Source organism: Centropristis striata, chromosome 17 (genome assembly GCF_030273125.1).
Source record: "Centropristis striata isolate RG_2023a ecotype Rhode Island chromosome 17, C.striata_1.0, whole genome shotgun sequence".
In the NCBI taxonomy this organism is placed as follows: Eukaryota; Metazoa; Chordata; class Actinopteri; order Perciformes; family Serranidae; genus Centropristis; species Centropristis striata.
The window spans coordinates 11,078,015-11,101,453 of record NC_081533.1 but is presented as its reverse complement, the minus strand read 5'-3'; the positions used below and the strand labels follow the sequence as shown (position 1 = coordinate 11,101,453).

General features: G+C 35.8%; 1 protein-coding gene across 1 annotated transcript; it reads right to left on the bottom strand.

Annotated features, from left to right (window-relative positions):
* Positions 1 to 103: 103 nt before the first annotated feature.
* On the bottom strand, positions 104 to 22,761 carry slc12a10.1 (solute carrier family 12 member 10, tandem duplicate 1). Its single transcript, XM_059354675.1, is given in 27 exon segments — positions 104 to 349; positions 2,508 to 2,575; positions 2,681 to 2,816; positions 6,755 to 6,841; positions 7,351 to 7,462; positions 9,091 to 9,252; positions 9,284 to 9,352; positions 10,146 to 10,258; positions 10,425 to 10,531; positions 11,499 to 11,633; positions 12,322 to 12,433; positions 12,530 to 12,629; positions 12,716 to 12,871; positions 14,240 to 14,341; positions 14,459 to 14,582; positions 14,716 to 14,823; positions 14,991 to 15,148; positions 15,906 to 15,990; positions 16,086 to 16,210; positions 16,334 to 16,445; positions 16,542 to 16,652; positions 18,226 to 18,365; positions 18,560 to 18,655; positions 19,817 to 19,892; positions 20,436 to 20,567; positions 20,681 to 20,837; positions 22,715 to 22,761. Coding segments are annotated over 26 exon segments (2,997 nt in total). The 5' UTR covers positions 20,813 to 20,837; positions 22,715 to 22,761; the 3' UTR covers positions 104 to 210.
* Positions 22,762 to 23,439: the final 678 nt, after the last annotated feature.

Genomic DNA, 23,439 nt, shown 5'->3' with positions numbered 1-23,439 from the left:
ACTACTTCACTGTGTTGATAAAAGCTGTCTTTGGGGGCATCTTGAATCACTTTGTGTGCTCCAGGTTGCGGTTCAGGTTGGGTAGCATCATCAGCGTCCTCGACTTCCTCTTTTGGCACCAATTGCTCACCTTGCACAAACATTTTTTACTATTAGGTTTGTGCGGGGCTGATTAAGTGTCTCAGCACATCCACGTCTTTAAGACGGGATTCACTGGCAGTAGAAAGTCAGCACGTTCTGCTGGTTTCCTCGAATCAGCACGGCCGGGCAGTGGAGGCCACAGGTCAGAGCGTCCAGCCAGGCCATGTACAGAGCACTGGGGCAGTCGCTGTGTGGAACAGGAAGGCTCCTGGCAAAGAAAAACAACAACATCTCATTTACATCAACAACACACGGCTGCTAGAGGAGTACAAAGACTGCTCTTACTCGACCTGCGTGTATGAATGACGCAAATATAGCGTTGAGTCAAACTTGTGCATGCTGCGAAATGCAAAAAAGGATTATCTTATCTCACATACAGATCTGAGTCACATTGCCATGGAAGTAGCCAAGGCCTGGTGCCTTTTTTTGCATATAATTTTGCATCCTTGTGGACATCAGAACAAGTGTTGTTTCATCTCCCGATGCAGGTAGAGAGGCGTGAAGACATTTTCCACACGCTGTTTATCTTTATTATAAAGTCTAACATTAAAGTAGAAGAGATGGAGACCACCATCAAATTATAGCTGTGCTGAATTTATTACTTATAGTTCCAAACAAGAGAAATCTTGATGCTTCAGCAATATAACAACACGTGACTGTCACACACACACACACACACACACACACACACGCACGCACACGCACACGCACACACACACACACACGCACGCACACACACACACACACGCACACACACACACACACACACACACACACACACACACGCACACGCGCACACACACACACACACACACACACACACACACACACCAATGTGTGCTGCTTTGAGCATAAACAGTTGTCAGGCTTGTTGCTATGCAGTTTGTGTGGTCACTTTTTTGTTTTTCTACACGCAATCGTTCATGTAGAGAAGCAGGGGAGGCAGAGACTCACCTGTCATCATGGGAAAAATAAAATATATAATTAATGGATAAATGAAATGGTTATATTTATCTAATGTTTAAACTATAAACTATATTTAAGTAACGCAAAGGCCATAATATGTTTTTCACTGTCTGTTTGAAAAGAAGAAAGATAGATTGCTGAGTCTCATTCGCATGTCGATGCTTTGGGTCGGTGGATGACGGGAGAGGTGGGGGGAAATCGATAAAGTGTAGTATCGTGATGTTTTGCATACCAATAATAGTCTGAAGTTGAAGTTTTTTATATTTTGCACAATAATAAGACAAAAAGAAAAGGATAAAGAAATAACAACAAAAGGAAGGTGCAAGGTAGCAGCAAGAAACCCCAAAGGGCTTCTACAGGCCTCTACCTGTATTAAAAACAAGTAACTATTAAATAGAGAAAAACAAATAATTACACATAAAATTCATTGCAAATAATTCAATTACAAATAAAGCGAAATAATAATAATAATAATAATAATAATATTAAAAGTAAAATAAAATAAAACTGTAGAAATGTGTGTGTGTGTCTGTGTGACTTGAGTAACCAGAGCAGCCACTAAACTGCTCTTGTATGAGTTCAGAGAGGAAAACTGTATTGATCTATTAAACTGATCATTCCAGAGTATTGATCCTCTGTATTTTAAGGAGAACTGACCGTGGCTAGTACAATAGTGAGGAAGGTGAAATCATGTCAATTGTCCATTATTGTACTGATGTAATTGTGAGTTTACATGGAAATATTCACTGAAAGCTTTAGGAATGGAACTTGAAATATACATATGCTTAAAGATAAAAATGCATATTTGGTATATATTGATCTGGAAAATTTTCATTATCTTGAGTTTTTGGAAAAGGGGAGCAGAAAATACACCAGTTCTAACCAATCTTTTCTGAAATACTATGTTTGGAAGCATATCTACTGTATAATAAATCGATTCATGGTTGTCATGTATCGATATATGCAGTTCCAATGGCCTTCCATTTTCACCGTTCCGGAGGCCGTAGCAGGCTCACTTTTTGGGAATCGTTGGTATTATATGTAACTAGAAAATCTGAGGAATCTATGTCAGGATATCGTGTCGGGAAATTGTTCAAATAATGCTGTAAAGGCTATTTTTTGTCTCCTCTTTACATACATGGCTGCCTCCCAATTCAGAACTGAAAATTTTCTATTTGACAAAACAATTCTTGGTTGAATTTAATTTTGTGGACACAAAATGCAGTTAAACAGTTGAATGGGAATATATTGTACCGCATATATTGGGCCTCTTTTACAGAAAAATTTACAGAAAACCCAAAGCTTCTGCATTTCATGACCTGGAAATGAGAATATTTATTACTGCACCTTTAACCTGTCATATGCTGAACTAAACTGATAATAAAAAGCTGTGTACTCACACAAGCACGAGGGCAGCGTGTTGTGAATTCCTGCGGATGATTTCATTCAGCCTCACTTTTCTCTCAGACTGTGAAGAGAGGAGATTCATTAGAGACACTTGAGAGAGTTTTTTTACAACGGAACAGCATGTTGTTGCATGTTGGACATGAACGACAGGTACAAACACTCATACCTTAAGTCTGAAGGCCTCAAATTCTTTGTCGGTTATTTTCCACGTGGCGTTTTCTCTCAGGTCCTGAACTGAGACGCCTTCCTGCTGTTCATCATGTAGCCTGAAGGGGGCGACGCTGTCCACAAACCTGCTCAGGCTGAGACGAAGCAAGAACAGAAGGAAAGAAGTCAGCATGTGATGAAGGAAAAGCTGTGTTGCAAATTGCATACTTTAAAAAAAATATTAACTTGTACTCCAGCTGCCCTTACAAAGTATGTACTGTTATATGCAGTATTTATACAATAGGGAGATACCCTGTGGCTCATATCTGTGCAGGGGATTGTGAGTAAGAAGCAGTGGTGGAAGAAGTATTCAGATTCAGACATTTACTTAAGTACTAATACCCAGTGGTGGAATGTAACTAAGTACATTTAAAGAACTGTACTTAAGTTAATTTTTTTTAGGTACTTGTACTTTACTTGAGTATTTCCACATTTGTAACTTTATACTTCTACTCCACTACATTTTGAGGTAAATATTGTACTTTTTACTCCACTACATTTAGCTGACAGCTTTAATTCCTTTTCAGGTCGAGATTTAACATGAAAAACATGATTGATTTTAAATTGAAACCACATGACAGTATATTAAGTAGTTCAAATTAGCTCTACCTGGATAACATTAAAACACTGCTGACATAAATGCACCAAATAGGAATACATTGTAAAATAATTAGAGAGTGGGTCCATTCTGCATAACGAGTAGTTTTTACTTTTGATTCTTTAAGTACATATTCTGATACTTTTGTACTTTTACTTCAGTAAGTTTTGAATGCAGGACTTTTACTTGGAGTCATTTCACAGTGAGGTATCAGTACTTTTACTTAAGAAAACTGAAAACGTCTTCCACCACTGCTGATACCACAGCGTGAAATTACTCCACTACAAGTAAAAGTACAAAGTATCAGCATCAAAATGTACTCAAAGTACTCGTTTTGCAGAATGGACCCACTCAGATTGTTTTATATTCTCAATATGTTATTCATCTATTTGTATTGATGCATCTACGTAAACAGCACTTTAATTGTGTAAAGGTAGGGCTCATTTTAACTTCTTAATATACTGTTATGAGGTTGTTGTTGTTGTTGTTGTTGTTGTTTTAAGTCTATTTAATTTAAATGTATCATGTTTTTTATGTTACATTATAATCTGAAAAGTAACCAAAGCTGTCAGTTAAATGTAGTGGAGTAAAAAGTACAATATTTGCCCCAAGTAAAGTACAAGTACTTGAGTAAATGTACTTGGTTACATTCAACCACTGCTAAGAATAACCAGAAAAGCACACGTTTGACATATATCACTATATATTGTGACATACTAACTCTTTTTCTGGCATGCTAAATACACTGAAAAAAAAAGTCTGCAGACAAAAGTGTCCAAACACTTACCATCAGTTAACAACCAAAAGTTATATTACAGTTAATTTCTTTAAAAATAGAGATAATATACAGTAAATATCTTTATTTAAAAAATATATATCTGTAGAATAACTACAGATTGTTTTCACTATAATATAAATTTTAAAATACAGATATTTGCTGTCTTTCATCCGTATCATCTGTAAAATGACTAACGTTTTTTGATTTTATTACTTTAATATGATGGTAAGTGTACAGTGACAGTGCCTTTCTCAAGATTTTTACATTTAATTTAAAGTATTACTGTCAGAAAATAGTTGTTGTTGTTTTTTTTACATAGAATTCACTGTAATTTAACATTGAAGATCATTAAGCAATTGATATATATAAACTTACATTTTATGGTCAATATTTTTAATAATATGTACGTTTTTTATGGCATTTGCAGTTTTTGTAAAAAAAAAATAATAATAATCATAATAATAATAAAGAAGAAGAAAACCCCTGAAAAAACATTAAATTTCTGGAAAATAACTTTTTGGTTTTTACAGTGTAGTAAGGGCATTCAAATGCACAGAAAATCTAATGAAACTACATAAAACTATAAAAAATATTCTTCTTAACATTTGTAAAACACTTTCTTTATTATAGATATTTTAAGAAATGAGTGAAAGTGACATTTCCTGGGTTTTTGCTTATTTAATTCCCAAACAGTAAAAGTTGACATTAAAAGCCTATTGTGGTTTATTTGTCTTATCATAACACAACATTTTAATGCAATTATAGCTTGTTTAGCTTTTTGTGTGTATAAATTACCTTGGAAGGCACCAACTGGAGAACCAGCATATAAAAAAGATACCAAATATTACACAAAGTGCCTTTAATGTTTGGTTTGTTTAACCCTTTATCAGGCAAAGAACTATATTTGGTAACTTCAAGTAATATTTCAAGAAAAAAGTTGCAAATTTACTAGATTAAAGTGGCAAATCTACAAGAAAAAAAGTCGCAAATTTAAGAGATTTAAAGTGGCAAATCTGTGTGAAAAAAGTAGCAGATTTATGAGAAAAAAGTGGGGAAAAGGCAACTTTTTTTCTCCCAGATTCACCTCTTTAAATCTCATAAATCTACGCATTTTTTTCTCATAGATTTACCACTTTAATCTCGTAAATTTTTTTTCTCAAAATATTATTTTCGTATGTTTTTTTTACACATTCTGGCAGTATGTAATATCCTCCAATATTCTCTAGGGTTGAAATTTGGAATTTGCAAGTATTTCAATGAGTGCCCTATTAAGGATTAAAATAAAGCTGTGAAAATGCCATGCGGAACCAACGACACTGAGCGTGCATTAACGGCGCCAGTGAGGCTTGACTCGTCTTAGTGGTTGGTGAGGGCCACATGGTGCTTGCAGTGGTGGTGTGTACGGGGGCGTGTCCACTCCCTAGGGCTATGGCACAACAGATAGTATCATCTTGTCCTGTGTATTAACGTATGTATTCCCAGAGTACTAGAACTTTTCTCTGCTCTCTCTTCCACAGGGTGTCATGCTGTGGTCCTGCTCCATCACTCCTGCTGGTCTCACTGCTGTGGATCTGGTTCGGCCCCAGATGGGAATGCTCCTCTCCTGGTCCACTCTACACTCACCATCACTACTGACCAATGGTGGAGCTCCATCACCTGCTGCTGTCTCCTCCCAGAACTCCTGCTCCTCCCTGTCTCTCTCTCTCAACCCTCCCTCTCTATCCTTCCTCCCTCTCCCCCTTCATCCTCTCTTTACTCTATTCTACTCTGTTGATCTGCGACATCTGCACAATAAACGGCACTTTCACCTTGTTCATATACAGCGCACATAATGTTGATGAACATAATGTCCTCCATTTGCACTACTATGTATATATTATTTCAGATTAGATTAGATTCAACTACAAGTACTAGGACAACGAAATGTAGTTTAGCATCTAACCAGAAGTGCAGAGTAGTAAAGTGCAAGGTATTTACATATGAACACAGTGTATAAATATAGTGCAGGTAGAATTGAATATGCTATGGGATATATACAGTTAATGAATATGTTATAGAAATATATATTTATATATATATGTATATCTACTTGCACTAATGTACAGTTACATCTGCATTTATTTATTTTTATTTATTTATTATATAATCTATACCTATATATACTGCATTTTTATACAATTCATTCCTGTATATATTGCAATATGATTCACAATTACTGCTTAAACACTTCTGGTTTGATGCTATCTGCATTTCGTTGCTTTGTGCTTGTGACATGTGCAATGACAATAAAGTTGAATCTGAATCTGAATCTGAATCTGAATCTGAATCTATTGACGTCTGTCCATCCTGGGAGATGGATCCCTCCCCTGTCTCTCCCTGAGGTTTCTTCTTCTTTTTCCCCTGTTAAAAGGGTTTTTGAGGAGTTTTTCCCTGGTCGATGTGAGGGTCTAAGGACAGAGGATGGCGTACCATGTACAGTCTGTTAAGCCCTTTGAGGCAAATCTGTGATTTGTGATTTTGGGCTATATAAATAAAATTGACTTGTCTTGACTTGAAAATGCCAATAACTGGAGACTGATCCCCTCCTGAATCAGTACAAGTGTTCAGATTTCATCATATGTTGTTACAGTGAATAAAAGAAGAGTTTCAGGACGTACTTCTTGGCGTGGGGACGTCTCTCGCTGTCCGTCATGACCGTAACGTCGTGAAAATCCAGGCGAAACCTCTTCAGCAGAGCGATCATCCTAAATACAGCAAAGTCTTAATACATCAATCTCAAGTTTTTAAGGTATGAAATAAACAAAATACTGCAGAAATCTACCAGCTTGCAAAACAGTCAACCTGCAAGAAAAATCTAATCTAATCTTAAATTATTTTTTTTATATATATACAACCATATAACTATTATTTTATTTTAAAGATATAATTGAATACAAATGTATTCTACAAGCTTCAAAATTGGACAAAAAGGCATTATTACTTCCAACTTTGACTTTTTATTCCCTCATTCCCTTTACTTCTGACTTTTCCAACCATTGCCAGACTGTTTATTAATTAATTATAACATTAAAAATTTTAATTATTGATTCATTTTGTAGCTCTGTAAATGTAGAAAAGGCACAGGGGTGTGACTGAGATGTTGTTTTGGTATGTGTCAGGATAGGAAGCTATCTTTTACTCCCTAGAGACTAATATTATTATAACATTATTCTATTATTCATGTGTCCAAGAATGGAAAACTGAGGAAACATACTCGTTGCGGCCTTCCTCCATGTTCTGTTCATCTCCTACGATGAAGACCCTGACCTTACTGCGGTGCCAGCGTTTCCTCCTGGTGAGCAGGTAGGGCACCAGCAGAGTCAGACCTTATAAGGGAAGAAGAGGAGGAAGAGGAAGAGGAAGAAGACTGCAGCTTAGAGAAAGACAAGCTGTTATTTTCAGACACAGAGGTGGCTCCCCCTTGTGTCCACTGACCAGGGATTCATAATTAATGGTAAATGGTTGTTCATACATTGTTAAAAAAAATAAAATGTTTTGAAATCACAGTAAAACACTGTCAAATTGCATCAGAAATAGGGCTTGAAATAAAAATTCTATATCACCGTAGTAGACACTTTTAATGAACGCAAATCAAAGAATAGAATAGAATACAAAACTTAAATTTTTACTGTCATAAACTCTGGAAAACACATAGTTTAACTGTAAAAATATAAGGTTTTCATTTCACATTAATGGAGAAATACCATAATGTCACAAGGACACAATTACCCCCAAAAAATTACGGCATTTTCAGTCTAAATTACAGTTTTTGCGGATATTTACATTTAAATTTACAGTAGAAAACCCACTCACTGTATTTGTTACGGTGAAGTTCTGGCAACCACAGCTGCTGGTATTTTACCGTAAATTAAACTGATTTTTTTTTTTACAGTGTACTATAAAAGATGATAAATTATTTATTAACAATGTTACTGACTGACTGACTAATACTGATTATAAGCAATGCTACATGTTACAATATTCACCAGTTTATTGTTCCATACTTTATTTAACCATAATAAGCATTTATTAATGGTTATCAACGGTTTGTTAAACATCTATAAACAATTTTATAGCAGTTTTTTATTATAGGCTGCAACTGATAAATATAACTTGTTGTGTAGTTAATAAATACTTTGTCAAGCATCTATAAACATTATTTTAAAATATATTGTGATCACTTTTTTATAGCTCAAAAATTTAAAACTCAAAATATTTAAGACAGCAAACTAAATGTAGCTTAATGCTTTCTGAACCACCAATTAAAAGTTATTATAAGCATTAGTTGCAACTTTATAATAACCATCCAAATACATGGTTTATTGAACAACTGAAAATACAGTTCAATTTTTTGAAGCCCAGATTAAGAAAAACTAAATTAAACACAAAAAAAAACATAATAATTAAGTGTTATCAACATCCAGATTAAGAAAAAACAAACAAATTAAACAAATAAACAAAAAAAAGAAATAAAATGAGTTTCATACAAGCCACAATAAAAGATCATGTACAAAAAGAAACATATATAAATTAATGTCCTAGAAGGAGACAATTAGACCAGTTTTTCCACAGCTAGGATTGCTAATGTGTAATTATTAACCAGTGTTAATAATAATACAATTTTAAAAAATAAATTAAAATACAATAAATATTGTTTTAAAGTGCTATTATCATCTGGTCCATCTATTTATTTATGTCTTTGTACGTTTATAGACTTTTACAATAAGATACATTATATTATTAAATCATCCATTTAGTACTGATGGTTATTATAAAGTGTCCCTCATTATTGTACAATGATAACAACTAAAACTAGACTATAAAATAACTTTTAAAAAGCTGGTATGTTATGCTGACTATCACTTGCTGCCTCCTTATAGGTAGGCTTTGATATTTTACACATACTAATAAAAAAGTATAAAGAGTGTTTGGTTCTTGTTTTGTCCGATCTTACCTCCATCATCAGCTATCCAGTAGACGTCGATGGTCTTCTTCCCCTGGTCGTTCTCAAACACTGTTTTAATCTGATCGCTGTCGCCTTTATCAGAGATGTCGTCGACTGTAACAGAAGAGGAGGAAGAGCGGGCAATTATTATGTGCCAGTCAACACGTTGTCCTCAAAATATTATGATGTCATGTATACTCACCTGACTGCCTCTCAGGAGACTGCTGCTCGTCATTTTCAACAGCTTCGTCGGGCTCGAAGCCCTGGTTCACTGAATACAGACACAACACCATTTAACCCTCCGAACCCCTCTTGTATATATATAATATATATATATATATATATATATATATATATATATATATATATATATAATCTATACGTCCTGCAGCTCTATAAAATCAGCACAATCATGAATAGAAGTGGGAACAACTCGCTTTTGTGCAGATTAACACCGCTATAATGATGTAAATCAATAAAAAAAAGAAAAAATTTGAATTTCTCCGATTATTTTTTTTTTTTAATTGGTTTTATGGAATATATGTATAAAACACTTTTTGAAGTGCCCACAAGTGTCATGAATATTGGAAAATAAAATCTATAAAGTCTCAACATGTTATACATATTAAACTATTTAAATTTTTACAGCCTCTCTTGTCCTCTCCTCTCAGCTCTGTGTAAACAGATTTTCAGTGAATATTTGTCACGTGACCATTCGTCTCAGCAGAATCAATCATTCACAGTGTCTCTGAGGAGCAGAATTTAATGTTTTTAACAGGATCTAGTTATTACAAACACTATTTTTGGAGACATTTTAGAAAGAGACATGTAGAATAACAGAAATGACAGAAATATCACAATTTCAAGCTCAGTTTTGGTTACTTTTCTTAATGTAAACTTTCCTAACCTACGATCCATTCAAGGACCGTTGGAAAGTTCAAATTCTGACAATAATGCCTGTTTTTACAGTTTCTTCCTACGATTACTAATATTAATAATACTGATTACTAATTACTATTTTATAGAATTATGTCAGATTGTAGGAAAGCGTTCAGAAAAGACACCCGAGAGATTATAAAGTCTGAATTTCTAACCTTCAAAATCAAACTGGTCGGAGATATCCTGCCCGTCCATCATCCTCAAGATACACAAACAGTAGTTGGAGTCAAACGTATCGCTAAAGGAAAGACAACAAGTAAAGTAAATGGTATATGAATGAATACCAGATAACTGTTATTCCTACTGCACCTGTAACAATAGAGACTGGATTTTTTGTGTGTAATCTTTTAATGCCAGTAAAACCACCAAAGTCAGCACAGATTTATGTTTTTAACCACACTTACTATATGGTGTTGATGTAATCTTCGATGCTTTCAGGGGAACTTTCCCTCCAGTTTGCCTTGAAGCCCAGGACCAGAGTGTTGGGCTTCAGCTTGCCAAGACCAGAAGCCTTGAAAAAAATGTCAAATGAGAAGAAAAAATATATACTAAAAAGGCTTCATGAAACACAAATAAAAACATGATCAAAATTTTTGTGTGGGTAGTCCCAGGATGATCAAAGTTTCTTGGTATAGCCATTTTATTTGAGCTTGAAACATGCATTGTCGCCCCCTGCTGGCCAGATTACATACAGGTGCATCTCAATACATTAGAATATGATGGAAAAGTCAATTTCCAGTAGTTCAAGTCAAATAGCCCCAACCAAGTATTGATTCAGATAGATGGACAAACTTTTCAGAGGCCAACATTTCCATATCAAACATACTTTTTGTAATTGGTCTTTTGTAATATTCATTTTTTTGAGACACTGAATTTTAGGTCTTCATTCAATGTAAGCCATCATCATTATAATTAGAAGAAATTAAATAAATTAAGACATGACTTGTTTCATTCTGTGCGTAATGGAATAGTAATAGTGATAATGTGTTATTTTCACTTTTTGAATTGAATTACTGACATAAATAAACTTTTCTATGATATTGTAATATATTGGTTGCACCTGTATATTATATATTTTATATGGCAACATAAATAGGGGGAAATGGAGTGAGAACAGTTTAATATCCACGATTGATAAATGAGAATTAGTGTTATTAGAAACCCTTTGTGTACTTTTGCATTAATGCTTTATACTGACTCATACTGATTCCAAAACACAGTGTTTCAGTTAAATTTAGAAGAAAAGTATTTCCAATAGAATATAAATGTTATTAGGATCGTTTTTTTTGTTTGTTTTAACTGGAACTTCTCACTTTGATTAGCGACTTGCCATAGATGATGTGTCTTGAGAAACAAATGAGATGCAACATAAATATGGAAAAGACAAACTTGTGAGGATGAGACTGAAAATATCTGCAGTAAATGTGGTAAATTGAAGCTGTAAATTGTTTTGGGGTGAAGACGTGCGGATGTTTTACCTGCAGCAAGTGTCGAGCTCCAACTCTGAGGCTTTCAGCAGTGAAAGGAGTATAAAAGGAGCGCACCTTCCTCTTGTTCATCCACTTCACTAACAGATCTGTGGCATCGTGTGGCCGAGTCTGCCTGTCCTGCTCCTAGAGGAGTCACAAAATCAACATTTCAAAAAGTTATTTTACAGGAATTTACTGTATCATTCTGCCAGGTTTTTCTTTTTCGAGTGCAAATGCCATGATAAAAAGCAAATTACTTTTATTACAAAATTTAACCATTGAAATCTGTAAATTAGTATCATGGGATATAATAGGGTTTTCTTTACAGGATTATTCAATTGCTTAATGGTCTTTAAAGTTTAATTACAGTGTATGTTTAAATACAAAAAATACACATTATAACGCTGAATTTAAAATGAAGGCAACTTTCTTTTTTTCTTTTTTTTACAGTAAAACCTAATGCAAAAAAGAGAAAGAAATTAAAAGAAATTCTATAAAGGCTGGCCGCACACTTACATCATATTTAAGTAAAAATAATAAATAATTAAAATATATAATTAAAATATAAATACATACATTTTCTGGGTGAAAAAAAATAGTTATTCATACTGATTATGTCTTTTTAAGAACAAATATTAACTGTATAATATCCAAATTTGTATATAAATTATCTATAAAATAAAAAAAGTTATTTGACAGTAACTGTTTAGCAATTTTTGCTGCCAGACTTTTTACAGTTTTACAGTTTTTGTTGTTTTATTTCTACAGTATAATACAATATAAGTCATCCATCTTATTATGCTTCCGCGAACAAAAGAGTTAGATGACTGACTGTGAATATGTCTCCACAGATCATGAGGCTGATGTGTTTGGTGAACGAGCCGACAAAGTCCACCAGGGCCGGTCGCTGGTTCGGTGGCCCGGTCAGGACGAGACATTGCGGTCTGAGGGAACACATTGGGGAGCGCAGATTAAACGTAAATGCATTAACTTCAGGATAATTATTGATGCTTGACTTTTTGAAGTTTTTGCTCACTCACCTAAAATTCTTGACATGATCCTCGACACCGGATAGAGAGACGGAGTACGACAAAGCCATGTTGTACGTACCAGCCTGTACTGACGAACCCCAGTTTACCTCTGTGGATATCAAAACATGATGAAAGATCTGACTAGGAGAGGGTTCTCCCTCTGAAAATCATACAGTTCTGACTTGTTGCACCTACTTGGCTTGTTGTAGTTGACGTATCCAAACAGGAAGAAGATGATGCAGAAGGTGGTGAGAGCAGCCCACCAGGTAAGCAGGAACATCAGCACCACAGAGATCACTGCTCCGAACAAAGCTGTCCATTTGCTGTAGTAGTGAAAAGACGGCCTCCAACCTAAAGGGACAAATGGATAACCTTCAGGTGGCTTAACACATAAACTCTAACCTCACACAGCTACATATCTGGGGTACAAACAGGGTGTAAAAAGTGAAACCAATGCAGAAGTAGCAAAAACCTGCATTCTTTCGAATGGCCTGCAGGGGGCGACTCCACTGTTTGCTAAATGAAGTCCGACTGTAAGAAAGTCAATAGGAAAATACCTTGCTTCTCACTTGATTTATTACCTAAATTAACATTTCCCTGATGAGCTTATGGTCAGAATTACAAGTTTCAAGGTTTATTTTGTTAATTATGGTCCCATTTAGAGTAAAATAGACATTATAGCAGGGTGTGCATGAGGTCATGGTTGCCTTGTCGTTGACAGGTTTCTATCACTGTGTTTTGTGTGATTTTGTGTTAAAACTTTGACCCTTTTACAGTGTGTTCATTAAAGTTAATTGTAATGTTGTGATCGTCTAAAAAGATCTTGTTCAGCATTCGGTCATACTAAAAGACCCTCCAAGGAGTTGATTGGCTGTTTGATAAATGGTGCTAGTGCTAGCTGTAAATTTAGCACCACTCACTCGTTCCAAATACAGTCGCATTGGGCTTTGAAAAAAACCAAAGTGGTGACAGCCAAAATGTCTGTCTTGAGTCATTTAATAACTTAACTTAATAATAACAGCCTGGCTCTTAGACAGTGATTAAAAAGTAACATCCGGGTTTAAAAAGTTAAACCAATGCAGAAGTGCCCTAAACTTGCATTCTTTCTAATGGCCAGCAGGGGGCATCTCCCCTGGTTGCAAAAAGAAGTCAATAGGAAAATACTTAAATACCCTGACGAGTTTATGATCTCAATCGCTACTTTCAAGTCTTTTTCAATTCAGCGTGATGTTCATATTGTAAGTTATAGTCCTATATATAGTAAAATAGACGTAAAGGCATGTTATGCATGAGGACGTGGCTACCTTATTATTGACAGTTTGCTACCACAGTTTCTATCTTGTGTAATTTTGTGATAGAACTTTGAACCTTTACAGTGCGTTTATGAAAGTTAATCGTAACTTTATCGACCAAAAATGTCTTGTCAAACAAACAGTCATACTAAAATACCCTCCAAGGAGTTGGGTGGCGGTTCATTTTTGCAAGCTTGGTTCTTATGCTAGCTGTAAATTTAGCACCACTCTCTGGTTCCAAATACGGTCGCTTCAGGCTTTTAAAAAAAACCAAGTGTTGATGGCCCAAATTCCAACCCCAAGGCCTTAAAATAGTAGTCCACAAATCAATGGGGGATGTCGTGATGTCTTCTTTAAAAGACAACGGTTTGTCAGAAAGCTCATGTGGGTTGGTTTGGAAGGGAAAGCAACACGACAGAAAACTCACCGGGGGAGTTGGTGATTGAAGCATGAAAGCAGCTGAAGTTGATGAGGCTGTAGGAACACAGGAAGAAATTGGAGATCAAGGCTGCGATGGTGTTCAGCTCAGCTGTGATAATAGAGGAGAAAGAAATCAGCACATTAGAAATCCCAAACTAGATAATGAAATCACAAACTTGCGAAGACTTCCAATAACAATTCAGCAACATTATTAGATTCCACCTACCAATGAGAATGAAGGCCACAGCAATGACGTAGCAGAGTATGTAGGCCCGAAGTGGCTCATCATTTTTGCCATAGCCCTTTGCAAAGAATCCAATGTACGGGTATATATTGTCTCTGCATAGACACTGGCAGATAAGGCAGAAAGTATAAGATTATGAACATGGTCCGACTTAGAAGAAAGTGCAGCGCTCTCCTGACTCCCAAATCCAATTGCTGATAAATGTTCATTTAAGAAAGATGGCTGTGAATTTTTTTTACCTGAAAGACTTTAGGGGCGGAGATGAGGAAGCCAAGAGCAGACGACAAGCTGGCTGCACAGACACCGGCAGTGATGAGGTGGTAAAAACCTGATATTCGACCCAGCACCTGGTTGAAAATCAATATTTATATTCTTATTTTATAAGAATCAGTATTTACATTGTCAGATTCCACTTATGAAAACAGCATGTGAGCACAGATTATAAACAGGTAAACCTTTAATTCATGGATCAGTAAATACAGAAGGCCTTCTGTATTGATTTCTTCAACTGTACCTTTGAATCATTGGCCAGGCCATATTTGCAAGTATTTGTCTGAATGCAATCTGTGAAGTTCCAGCCCAGGTTACATCCCAGACCCACACAGCCGTCAGTGATGTTTCCCATCATGAAGTCACTTATATTACCAGAGGCTTCCCGCACCACACACGACCCTGGAGAATGAAGATGTTAATATAATAGCCATGATGTATTCTGATATTTCAGACAGACAGCTTGATGCATTTGATTTTGCTCCAAGATGAGTTGGCTGCCGAATAGGGAATAGATAAAGTACTCTGACCACCACAAGATGACTGATGTGACGCAGGTAGTTAACTTTCTAATTTAAAATAACAATGTTGACTATTGGTGTTATAGCTAGGGGACATGAACAGCTGGATCCTGGGTGAAAGTCCAGTGATTTTTGACCCACCCATCCCCATCCACCCTAAACTCCTCTCTGTACGGACTTTGTCCTTGTTTAACAGCAAATATTTATGGGCTATTATGAGGTTCACCTCCTGATTAATAATTATATAGTATTATGTATACTGGAACAGCCTGTAGGGGCCGAGACCAAACCAGGGCAATTTGATAAATCGTTGTAAGGTTTTTATCCTGGACAGAGGGAATTTATATCAGTGCCCTGATTAGATATGATAAGGTTTGAAGGGTCCTGTGTGATATTATTGAGTGTTTATGCAATTAAGTCTGTCAAATAGCTTCATTTTCTTCCATCTGGCGGCTGTCAACCTTCTCACACTCATGCAGTACGCTAATGACACTGTCATTTATATCAATGATAAGATACCTGGCTCCATGTCTCCTGTTGCCCCTCAAATAAGTCTTACCAGTTCAGATATATTCAACCAATCAAATTAGAAGCAAAACTTTCCAAAATTTAACAAACATGTTGAATGAGTAGCTTACCAACGGTTACAGAAATAACTAGGTAGCTGAATGTAGTCCAGAAAATGGCCATGAGTGTCCCTTTGGGGATAGCAGTAGCTGGGTCCTGCAAATGGAAATCACACACAAGTATAAATGTTTTCATTCCTTGTTGGTGGCTGTAATGTAAAAGGTATCTCTTTAATTTCTTTCTCTTCATACTTTGAGGTCTCCAGAGATGTTGGCTCCAGACATGATGCCGATGGCGGAGGGAAAGAAAATGGCAAACACTTTGAAAAAGTCATCTCCTTTCCAAGCTGGTTTGAGGTTCGATAAAAGGATTTCACCTGGAGACAGGCAACAAAAAACACTGTAATGTCCTTTGATGAACATTTATATACACACATTTCAGAACTGAATACTGGCTGTATTCAAAGGCAGTCTTTAGTCCCAAGAAGCCTAAAACTTACTTTTGTATCCAAAGATACCATAGGCCTGTTTCTCAGTATTGGGTGGGATGAATGTGCCCACCAAGTAGTTGGAAAATGAGACCAATAGAACTATAAAGAACACAATCTGGGTCTTGGAGAGAGAAAAAGGAGAACATCACAAAATGTTAGTGAGAGATTTATGGGACAAATCTAGCAAATTAAGCGAAATGTGTCAGGATGTGTTCACCTTGGACTCCCACTCCATTCCAGCCAGTGAGATTAGCAGCAGAATAGTCACCGTGATCACACCCACGATACGGACGTCGTTGATTTCATCGACCATGATGACACCAAACTCCTACATTAAAATAACCAAATTAATCACACATGCATAAGAAACCAAAGATTAAATGTGTTTATAGTAAGTGCCTTTTGGATGAACACAGAGATAGGAGTCATCATTGGGCCTTTGTTTAACAGTTAAAATATAGAGTTCATTTGCAAAAACAGAGAAAAAATAAATGTAATTAAATTTTTAAAAACAACACCATTTTGAGTGATTTTCCCTGGATCACATATTGAGGATACATGATTTAGCAAAATTACAAAAAAGTCAAACAAACAGTGTGATTGATATATTACCCTAAAACAACATGATTTAGTAAAATAATAAATAAGATATCCAGTTTTCAGAATCAGAATCAGAAATACTTTATTTATCCCCACAGGAAATTGTTTTTTGTTAAAATTGCTACTGTATAAGATTAGAAAAACAAATACAGGTAAAAAGTAAAAAGCACTTTACACTAAATTTACAACAGTATAAATACAAATGCAATTTGCCATTGAACTCTTCAAATGTTTTTGAGTTGACAGTCATATTGATTTTACAAAACCTATATATTTATATGTAAAATTAGTTTTAAACAATTGAAAGTAAGAAATCTGCCCAACAGGGCAAAAATGGGGGCTTGGTAAAGCCAACTGTCAGGTGCATCTCAATAAATTAGAATAAGATGGAAAAGTCCATTTCCAGTAGTTCAAGTCAAATAGGCCCAACCAAGTATTGAGTAATATAGATGGACATTAGCCTGGCTAACACCAGACTAATCTCAAATGAGATCTGGTCTGGGAACCAGCTGTTTCTCCGTAGAGGAGGTGTGGTTTACGATCCTCCAGAGCCGTTTATTGGGCGCTTAGAATGTCTATCTAGAATGTAGCTCTTAGCCAATCAGATCAGTTATACCAGATGACGTAGTAGAGCAACAGAAATGGATGTTTGTTGTGTGTGTGTCTGTGAGAGAGTGTTGTTTGCTGCTTTGCTTCTCCAGTTCTCGCTTTCTGCAAGATTATTTATTTTCACGCTTTATTCCCCCTCATGTCATTCAGCCACACACATCCACTGATTTTATGGGCAATAAACAAGCTGCTGCGGGTCTCTCGGCGGCTCCGCCTTTCAACTTTCGCCCTAAACTATTTAAAACACCATCTACAGCTAAAGAGAGTTTTGCGTCTGCAGCAGCCATGTTGGATCCGTAAGAAAACTACAAGCTTCCAAGTGCCGAGTAGTACGCGTCATCATCTTGCCATATGTATGGGTATGGGTATACCCAGGCTAGATGGACATACTTTTCAGAGGCCAACATTTCCACATTAAACGTACTTTTTAAAATTGGTCTTTTGCAATATTCACATTTTTTTGAGACACTAAATTTTAGGTCTTCATTAAATGTAAGCCATAATCATTATAATTAGAAAATAAATAAATAAATGAAGACATGATATGTTTCATTCTGTGTGTAATGGATCTATATAATGTGTTATTTCCACTTTTTGAATTGAATTACTGACATAAATACACTTTTCTATGATATTCTAATTCATTGAGATGCACCTGTATATATCTTTAGTGTTGAAGCATGAAAATATACCTTCAATAGATCACGGACCACCTCTGCAAAGCCAACAGTGTTGAGCCCACAGGCCAGAGCATTGGCGAAGGAAAAAACCATTCCAATTGGTCCACCAATTTCAGGACCCAGAGAGCGTGAGATCATGAAGTACGCCCCACCTGAAAATAACGTTCAACAACAAAAGAGTTACACAAAGATAAGGTTGTTATCAAAGAATACTGTAGATTTATATTTTTTAAGAGTTCAGTATAAATTATGAGTTAAAATGTTCCAACACTTGATAAAATCACTACATCATGGCTACCTCATGTTCAGTCTATTAAAACTACACAGATTTTGGGAAGTGACAGACCTGAGGTCACCCTCCCGTTGGTGGCGATGGCGGAGATGGAGAGGGCAGTTACTGAGGTCACCATCACAGATATCAGGATAATAACCCAGGTCAGTACTGAGATGAGACAAATAAAAGGTATGACTGTATTGATTATATTTTCATTATTGTCATTTTAAGGTTTTATTATGAGGGGCTGTACAGGCCATAATTCATTCTTTCCTCTCTCACACACAAAAAATATCTCTAACATTCAAAATGTTAACTCTCACATTCACAATTTTAACTCTCACGTTAACAATTTTACATTCTTTTTTATTTTTTACATTCTTTGTGTATGTGAGAGGTAAAATTGTGTATGTGAGAGGTAAAATTGTGTATGTGAGAGGGAAGAATGAATTATTGCCTATATGGCTCCTCATATTTTATGGTCTCTGCATGCTGTGGATATTACATTCAAGGTTTTTTTTCACATTAGAACTTTTTCCATATGTTGGTTCCAACATAGTCTCACAGGAATCTGTGGAATAGCCATGGAATCACTCAAATTTCCGTGAAACTGACACGGATTTCGCTACAATGCAAGTTAATGACAGTCATATCCCGTGGCTATTCCAACATACAAAGTCATTATGTACATTCACTGTGTGAATATTAAAATAAAACATATATTTCTCGCTAGAAATGTGATCAAAATCCATTTTTATGCAGAAACGAAGTCAAAATATTGATTTTTTCACTAGAATAGCCACGGGATATGACTGTCATTAACTTGCATTGTAACGAAATCCGAGTCAGTTTCACGGAAATTTGAGTTATCCCGTGGCTATTCCACGGATTTTGAGTTAAGCAAATCCGTGGCTATTTCACGGATTCCTGTGAGACCATGTTCGTTGGTTCAACAACATGCCAGAGATCGTGAAATACCTATAGCAATCACTGAAGACATAATAAACAAGAGTGATGTCAGTTTAATTGAAATGTTCATATTACAGTTTATGTCTCTGTCAATTCAAGTCACATCCTCAGGAATTATCAGTGCTGATTGTTGAATAAAGACCCCAAAGACTTTTTCAGCCAATCATCAGGGACCTGTCATTTTTTTAAATATACTTTTACCCTGCACCTGAGATAAAGTTCTACCAGCGATGTGCACAGCTTATTCTCAGGCAACATCATGTTTAATGGTAAATCAATTTATAGATAAGAGGACAAGCTATGGAGTGTGACGGCCAAGTAACAGGAGATTGAAACGGACGAAGAGATGAGTGAACTCACAAATGCCTGCCTGAGAAGTGATCAACGTGAAGCGGAGGAACAGGATAACTCCCCAAATATTCAGCATGCAGCGAACCTGTGAAAAAAGTTCATTAAGAAATGATTATCATAGTTGTAAGATTCTTTATATATCAAGTGTTGTTACTGTTTTTCAAAAACCATGTTAAGCCTGTACACTGAAAAAAAATTGAAGTGACATTTACTACATACTAAAAAGCTAGGCAAGTTTTTCCACACATAAAGTGTTTGTAATCTTTATTCAGGCTGTTTCTAAGTAATATTTATTTAATAGAACCACTTTTTTTAAAATGAAAATACACAAGTAAATTGCAGATTCACTGATGTCCCTCAATTACATTTTACTTGTATTTTACTTTTTACATTTCACTACTTTAGTGAATATTACTTGGAACGAATGATTCAATTTACATACAAAACTGAGGACACTTAATAACAAACAATCACTAAGTAATGCTTTACATGAAAAACTGCCTTTTTTAAAGTAAAAGCACTGAATTTGTATATCTTTGTAGTATTTATATAGATGACTGAAATAATAATTACAGGGCCAAAAAATCTTTTTCAGTGTATGTACGGTCAATAACCATATTTTGCTCACCATGACTCCAGTCACCCAGCCAAATCTAACTGGAGCTTTCTTCTGTGGAGCTTGTGACTCTTCATTTCCACTTTCCGCCAGACTTCTACCTCCGGACTCTGTGGTGGTGAACTCCATACCCGCCTCCACCTCCTGAGAATTTTTTTTTATATAAAAACAATTAATTAGATAGCCCAATGATAGTGCTGTTAGGGGTGGAAATGTATTTATGTATAGATCAGACAGAAAGTTGTTGTGATACTTACATCAGATGCCCTGCGGAGAGCCTCAAGAGATGGACGGCTCCGGGCCTGGTGGTGCAGCAGAGTGCTGTCGTAATGCTCCAGCTGGGGCACCAGGTCTAACGTGCTGTAGAAGGAAGATCTCCGCAGCTCCATCCTGGAGCCCTGGAGCTCCGATGCACTGTTGGATAGTAGATCCAAGGTGTTATTTTATTGGAACAGAAGAAAAGTTAATGCTGATGGTATTTGTTATGGTTATGAGATGCAGTTCTTTTAACGGCCACTAGATGCTACAAAAATACATTCATGGAAAACATTATTAGACCTTTTTTTCCTTCAATTTCTTGATCATTTTAATGCATGGTACAATTTGCCATGGTTCTCTTGATAATAACCAAAATCATTATCAAGAAAACCATGGAAAATGTCTAGATATCAGCTCTTAAATTAAACTCTTATGAGCTATTTTGTTGTTGTTATCATTATCATTATATTTGTCCAAACAAATGTACCTTCAGTTGTACCAGGCATTAAAATGAACAAGAAATTCAATAACATAAGGGTGGTCTAATATTTTTTTCCATGACTGTATATAACTTTTGACAAAAAGTAAACAACATTTATCTTAAAGTACAGTGCCGTTAAATTCGACATGGCAATTCTTTTTTTTTCACATAAAATGCCTTGTGTTTCGGCAGTTGCCTGTAGTATCTAATGATGCAGGCATTAAAAAATATCACAGTTCTACAAGCTAAATGGTTTTGGTTTGTTTATCGCTGTCACACTAATCAGCGGTTATCATCCCAAAAGTAGGGGCCTAGTCTACCTCCTAGCAGGTACAATAGGTTGTTATCAGCCAATTAAATGAACGGTCACTGCTTCGTTACATTTCACTTTCAGTTTTACACCAAAAAAAGGCAGCAGTTTTGTTTGGTTAAGGCTACAAAGCTACTTCTTTAAGGTTAGGGCAAAAGAGTGTAAATAGTGTAGTAAATGTCAAAAGAGAAGTCGTTACGAGGACAACGTAACTTTTGAAAGTGGCTTAGTTATAATGGTTATGTAAAATCGTGAGTTTAGTTATGTGACGTTACTTGCAATAACATTTTTTACTTTTGGTTTCAAACGCGGTCTATTGGGTGAAACTCCTCGGTTTATTTGACTTGTCCACCCTAACAGCAACTTTTTGTGCTTTAAATGATGTTTCCTTACATCTCCCTCTGCTTTCACACTCCGTAATGTCACTTTTGCTTTGGCGTAGTTCATAATTACGACGGCCACTAGAGGGCGATGCTAACAACATACATTAATATAGCAGCCTGTTGAATGAGCTAATAACAACCTGCTGAACCTGCTAGAACAGGGCTCTGAAACCTTTACTAACAAAAGACCCTTTGTTGGTCAACAAAAGAGAAAAAATGTCGGAATGGAGCCACAATCCTTATTTTGAACCTAACAATGAAAATAAAACTATTCAGTCTAAATTAGCCTATCAACATTACTAATAGGCCATTATGAGCATTTATGAATATGATTTCGTAAGAATGCAGTGGGAACCCAAGCGCAAATGAGAGGCTGAACACTGAAGAAATATCTCAGGAGATTTGGAATTGAAAGCTTGTCTAGTTAGAAAAACTCAAAACTAGAGTTGAAGTTGATGAAATTTAGAGGTTAAGCCGCCGGGATGAAGACTTTCGTAAATTTCGTAAGTTATGGTGCGCATTTTAGTTGTACTTTTTGATGCCATATATGAGCTGCACATTTTTACAATTGAAGAATAAAAATTCCAATGGGCCGACTTCAATGGTAAACAATAATAAAAATGTCAAGAAATCAGTTATTTTTTATTGTATTCAAACACCGGACTGCTATGGCAACCTTATGTCCTCTGAGGGATGTATAAAATAAACTATCTGGGACAATAATTGCTGATGAAAGCCCATTCAAAAATGACTGCTGTTTTTATTTCAGTCAGTCGGGGGAAAAACCAACATTATGACTAACTGTTAAAAGTGGTAACAAGAACACACCAAATAGACACTGCATGTCAGCAGCACAAACCTTGAATCCGCGTCTGACACAACGATTGTTGGAGGAACTTGAAGGCTTCCATTCTGTTGCTGCCCGCTGGCGCCAAAATTATGTGCAGAATACCGGGGACGTCCTTCCTCGCCGACATGGGGGGGAACGCTCCCGTCACGTTTGGATATAAACTGTCCCATCAGGGCGTCCTAATGATTCCTGCGTGACAGTAATTGTTAAATAGCTGTTATTTTTTTAGCGAAGATTTGCTTGGGAAAAAAAGCAACGTATTTTAACAAAAGATAGTGGTCCTATGAGAATCATGACCAGACTGGTATTTTGTAAAAAAAAAAAATAATAATTATAATAAAACGAATAAATTTAAGTTATTTTACAGAAATGATACGACGGAGTATTAGGGCCAAATTTACAAAAAAATAATAATAATTACGAGATTAAAGTCGTAAAAATTTAATTAATTATGAGAAAAAAAATTTAAATATTGAGTTAATTACAAGAATAAACTGGAAAATATTTAATTAATTGTGAGAGTAAAGTAGTAAATATTTAATAAGTTAGAGGAGGAGAGTTGTTAAAATGAGGGCCATGGAGCATTTAGTAGAAATGTACTTTAAGATAGGTTTCACACACAAGGAGATTCAGAGACTGAATCTTTTGGCACATCAGCATCACATTATCATAAGTATAAGGACCTAAAAAGAATATGCAAGAAATTACATATTGCATCATATTTATGATTTTAT